The sequence below is a fragment of the Neophocaena asiaeorientalis genome, unplaced genomic scaffold, assembly GCF_003031525.2.
Source record: "Neophocaena asiaeorientalis asiaeorientalis breed wild unplaced genomic scaffold, Neophocaena_asiaeorientalis_V1.1 scaffold100, whole genome shotgun sequence".
In the NCBI taxonomy this organism is placed as follows: Eukaryota; Metazoa; Chordata; class Mammalia; order Artiodactyla; family Phocoenidae; genus Neophocaena; species Neophocaena asiaeorientalis.
Window position 1 is genome coordinate 9,699,549 of NW_020173955.1, and position 6,000 is coordinate 9,705,548.

Below are 6,000 nucleotides of genomic sequence, written 5' to 3' on the forward strand. Positions count from 1 at the left end.
AACAACCAATTTATAAACTAGTTCTTGAAATGCAATCTGTTTGCAAATTAGGGTGTGTGTATTGGAGAACAAGGCAGAGTATATTTGACCCCTAGAACATTTTGACTACCATTTTGGTACCAAGGATGATTTAAATTCAAACATTCTAAATACAAATATAACAGCATACCCCATTTTTTGGTTAGAAAATTTTTTCTGTCATAAGCTCCGTCAAGCTAATTCAATTCACTGATCAATTTTCCATCAGAACAAGACAGTTAAATCATTTTCCAAATTAATTTTTATAACATTGAAGCAATTTTAAGAATATTTTTCATTTAAATATTTTAATGACAATTTTATTTATCAATCTATATCTTGTCCATATTCAATGTTCCTAATTATAGCTTTCTCCATTGTAAATTTACCTTCATAGCCGTTATTTCTAACAAGTGAGTATTCACTAAGATTTTATTATTCCACACTTTTTAAAGATCCCTTTAATCATTCTCCATTTTACATTATTAAAATAAAATTAAAATTTTTTATCATTTATTGTTAATTATTTCTACACTATCATTATGACTCAGACAAAAAGCTAGTGGTTTGTATTTATTTCTTAGGTAATCCACTAAAAAATTGTGAGCAGTTCTGTGAGACACAGAGAGACGCAGACTGATATACAGTGACGGTGATAGTGCCAGCAAGCAACAGAGAGAGAGTCAGAGGCTGCAGTTTTGAATGTGCTGACTGCCTACTGACAAGGTCAAACTTCCTTGGAGCCAAAAAGACCATAAAAACATCCTCAGAATCATCTGGAATGGTGTAGATGGCCAGGTCCAAATGCCCTACATCAGTGTATGTATGTGTTCGGTTCATAGGTTCGGAGGAAGGCAAAATAAAGGTGGAAAAGGTATTGAGAGGAGGATCAGTAGGATATACTGATTAAGAGCATGGGCCCTGGTATAAAACTGTCAAGGTTCAAATCCCAGCGTCACCACTTAACTCACTTTGTAACCGGGAAAGTTACTTCACTATGCCTTAAATTCTCCATTTGTTAAATGAGGAAAATGGTTGAGGTCATAGGGTTGACGATTAAATGAGTACAGAGTTTGGCACATCCTAGATTCTCAGCAAATATTGATGTATATGTGTGCAAATATGTGATTGTGAATTTGTCCCACATACTAGGCCTTGATAAATCAATAGTATGCATGTACTCTCTTCCATTTAACATACTGTAAACAACAGAGTTATTGCCCTAAAGCTGATTTTTAAACCCCACTGTTTATATAGCGTACATTTCTCTTTCCTATTATGTATACTGTTGCCCCAAATTGATCTTCATACACCATGTGACCACCACATGGACAAAGTGCAATTACATAGTTAAAATTAATAGAAATACATTATGTGTTATCAGAAAACCTCATCTAATGGGAAAGTGCAGGTTTTAGGGTTAGAGATGCAGGATCAAATCCCATTTGTCGACTAACGGCTTGTCCAAGTTACTGACACTCTATTTTATCATTATTAAAACAGTACTAAGACATATCTCACAAAATTGTGATGAAGATTAAATAATAGTAGGATGCTCAGCACATGGTACACCCTCAGTAAACGTCACACATGTGCACACACACGTGCACACACACGCTCCTTAAGTACTCCCGTCTCTGTCCAGTAGACCAAATAGTTTGTCAAGTGATCTTTGCCACCATATTCATTTTTATATACATGTTTCAATGACTTTTGGGGGTAGTTTTCAATCTAGAATACCATACCCCTGGGTGTACCGAAGACATTCTAAAGGGTACAAAGCATGAATAATTTTAAGTAATCAATTTCTGTATCTAGAACTTCCATATTTTTTTTCCCCTAAAACTGACTTGTCTGAGGAGACACCTGTAATCCGCCATGATTCTCCTTTCCTACCTCCCTTCCCACAGTTACCCTTTGAAAGGAAGAGCTATTTCTTTACAAAAGACATACACTCACCCGTCCTTTTTCTTATCCTGGTACACTGCCCCAAAGTGTAAAAACCTCTAGAATACCAAAATACAAAGATAACTCAACCCTTTAATCAATGTTCCATGAAACCTCCAGCTTTCCCTGTAAGAAATAAATTTCCAAAACAAATTTACCTTTTAAATTTTAATAATGTTTATCACACTTTTAAATGTATTTATATTATTTTCATCAAGTGTATTCTTTTTTTTTTTTTTTTTTTTTTTTTGGGACCCAGAAGCCCTCATCAAGTGTATTCTAATAATAGTCACTATAGTAACTCAAGCCAAAAGAAAAAAAATAATAGAGCTTTATGGTCAAAGGAAATTAAGAAAATATATGTATGTGTGTATATATATATACACATACATATGCACATACATATTGCAGAGAAGTTTGGTAGGTGACCAATTAGAAACTGCTCAAGCATAACAATAGGATAAAATTCTGTGGGGAAAATGGAATGGAAATCAAATTCAAAGAGGAAAAGGTATGATGCAAAATTTCCCACTGTTAAAAAGCTTTGCTTTGAATGAATGATGGCAAATAGTAAATCAGTACCATATTTATATTCCACTGGATAAATTTCAGTGATTTAACATTTTAAGTTAGAAATAACGACAGTTACAATAAGCCAGACATGACATCCTCTACAACGATTTAAACTTATAATAAGACAAAAATTAGATAACAACTTAATAATTCTTTCAGGAGCTATACAGGAAAAAAAAAAGTATAATCTCCTACAAAGTGAACCCTCACACACCATCTTAGGTGTCCATCCTAAACTCAAGTCAAGCGCAGTAGTTCAGTGGTGAGTAACGGGGACCACTAGTTCAAAGACCCTCTCTTCTTTCCTTCCCCCACTTCATTTCGTCCCCTCAGTCTGCACTCCCCGGACCCCCTTAAGTGGCCCACTCCCTGCGCCCGGCTGTTCCTCCTTCTCCCAGTCTTTCCCCGGCTCCGCTCTCCTCCCTCGCCCCCATCCCACCCACCCCAGCTCTTCTGCGCATGCGCCCTTCGCCTCCTTCCCACCCATGGCTGCTGTGTCATGGCCGAGCGGAAGCCGTAGCCGCTACGGGGCAGGGCGTCCTTAAGATGGGGTGTGCTTGTCGAAGCTTTCTACTCTTCCTCCCCAACACCTCTTTGATCTCCCACTGTAAGGGGGTCCCCTACCCTGCACTCTCCCGAACACTTCGTAGTCCACGGATTTGAGTGGCCTGGCGGTAGACATGGCGGCGGCGAGGCCTCGGCAGAGGAGCTGGAGCTGGATTCGGGGCGCGGCGACTGCAGCGGCCGCGAGAGGGAGGGCGCACATGGGACCGCTCGGCGCACCCCGCGCCTGTCACCGGCCTGGGACGCGAGCACGCCGGGGTCACGCGTCGGAAGGCGGCAAATGAGACGGCGGGGACTGGTAGTGAGGGCAGCCCGGGACGCCTGGAAGGAAGAGCCCGCTAGGTCCCTGGCGCCCGAGGTCTCCTTTCTCTGCCCCTCCCCCGTGGTGGAACCAGACTCGCTTCCCGGGAGGGTTGCCAGCTACGAGTCCCTGCGATTTAACGAACCGTTGGGCTTCTTTGTCAGTGTTTGTATTTAAATAAAAGCGGAGGCTTGGCCCAGATGTTAATAGTTTGGTACCCCCAAAATGATTCTTTTGAAATGAAAGACCTGCTAGCTCGGTGACTGAGAGTATTTGGTTAGTGAGTAAATTTTTATTAAACGTTTAGGTAACTGCCGAATCTGTCAGGCGATTTTGAGCCGTTCTTAAGGTGACATCTGCATCCTCTTTTTTCTGTTGAGTCAGAAAAGCTTTAGGCCTGAATCCATATTCTAAATGGATTGTGATATATTCTGGGACAAGAAACTTTAATGGAAACAAAAAATCTTGTCTGCTGTGAACTCGTATAGCTTTTTTATGATCTTGATCATTGTTCAGCAATGCCCCCAATTGCCTAGAAGGTTAAAGCAGTTTATTCTTTAGAAAATATTACTTCCTGGTGAGCTGTTATGAAGTGTTAAAGCAACCCACAACTCCAGAGAATCTGTATACAGCTATTGATAACCTAATGCCTTCTAGAAATCAAAATCCTTTTACTTGTGAGAATTTGCCTTTCTCAACATATTTGTTGGCTTCGAGATCTTTACATATTTCTCTGCATCTGGCCATATAATTAAAATAATCCTCTGCAATCTGATTCAATATTATGTGCCAATTCTATTAGCACCAAAAATCATCTAAAACTTGCTTGGAATGTGGTTAAATCATTTACAGTAAAATATATTCTGGAAGCGCTAATCCGGTAATTTTATGTAATGAAGATCCTGGTTTATTGCAGAATCCTCACAACTTACATCTTCCTCTCATCTCCCTTCCAGTTCACTGCATGCAGACCCTAGAATCAACATAGATCTTATGTCATTCTTTTCAATGACTTCAAAGTCTCTACACTGCATTCCAAATAAAACTGAGGGTCTTCAGCCTCCACTAACCTCTTATTACCTGCTTCTACCCCTCCTGTAGGTTATAGGTAACCTATTGTCAAGACACTTTAAGTTATTCAGCTCTCTGAACACACCCTGACTTTAAAAAAATCTTTGCTCTTGGATCTACTTTATCTGGAATACCTATTCCAGTTCCCAGATCTTCCCATATCCTGTTCAGTTGCCTGTGCAAGGTGCTTACCAGATTTCATCCTAATTATTTACTGTCTTCCCCACTAGTACTGTGCCTTCCAAGAAGTAAGATCTCAAACTGGGTCCTGTCCCTGCCTATCAAAGATCTTGTCACTGACTGGGAAGGTTGACATTTTCCTTTTTTTAATCAGTCTTTTGACTTTTCTCCACATTTATCCAAGAGTACTCCTGCCAGTTATTATGTAGCTTTATTGTAATTTTAGAAGCGCAGTGGCAACAGTTGACATTTGCTTAGCTAAAAAATTGACTGTGTCTGCCAACAGCTGAAATTAGCAAACAAATTTTTATGTACCATTTCAGCATGAATTGCCAATATATGTGATTCTAAGACTAAAAATTTTAAGCAGTTGTTGCTAATGCTTCAGCTAATTTTAAACAACAAAAACATTTGTGCATAATTAGAGAAATTTTTAAAAATAGAAGAAAAAAATCCATAACCCTAACACAACTTTTATCTTTTTTGTGTATTCTCTTATATATATGTTTTAAGTAGTTAATATCATTGTATAAATTCAACTTTTATTCTTTCTTTTTCCATGTTATAGTTTTTTGTAATGAATATTTTAGTAATTTCATGATACTCTATTAAGTAGGTATAACCATAAGTTTACCTACTAATAAATCCCTGTTGTTACATACTCAGGTCGCCTCTAATTTTTCACTACCATAAAAAATATTGTGAAGGAAATATTCCGTCATATAGCTTCTTTCCTATATTTAAAAATCATTTAGGGTAGAATTTAGAATACCAAATCAAAGGGTACAAGTGTGTATTGTTTCTGATACACATTACCAAATCATTTTTCAAAGGGCTGTACCAATTTAAACATGTAATTACCAACACTGTATGAGTATATGATTATTTGGCTTTTGATGCAAACAGATGTAAGCAAGCTCTTCACATACATGATTAAATTAGGTGAAAATTTTAATTTTGAAACCTGAGCAATAACTTTGGCTTTGTGTTACTGCTGGTTGAAATTAAAAACCTGTTTCCTCTGAGAGACTAGCCCCCAGGTAGAAGGCTGCATGGGTGGGATTTCTTTTAAAATGACCACAAGACCAGATCCCTCCTTCCCATCACATCTAATTGTGGGGACTCATATTTCTGCCCTACCACTGATAGAAGTCACAGTTTGCTCTGAATTCAACCACCTCTTTTTCCTCCACTTGGTAGACTTTATTCAGGTATCTCCAGCCACAGCCTGTCCTTTTTACTTGCCGCGGGTCTGGGTCAAATACCAGTCCCTTCTAGCTTCAAGGAGTAAAAGCCAAGCTCTCAAAGTGGTTCTTTTAAAGACCCTCTCATTAGGCATGCAGTGA

General features: G+C 38.6%; 1 protein-coding gene across 1 annotated transcript in view; it reads right to left on the minus strand.

Annotated features, from left to right (window-relative positions):
• The window catches only part of ACYP2 (acylphosphatase 2), a 160,140-nt gene extending 156,064 nt beyond the window's left edge, over positions 1 to 4,076 (minus strand). Inside the window, exon 1 of the mRNA XM_024752918.1 lies at positions 3,163 to 4,076. Coding sequence (XP_024608686.1) covers positions 3,163 to 3,304 — 142 coding nt within the window. The 5' untranslated portion in view covers positions 3,305 to 4,076. The remainder of the gene's footprint in view (positions 1 to 3,162) is intronic.
• Positions 4,077 to 6,000: the final 1,924 nt, after the last annotated feature.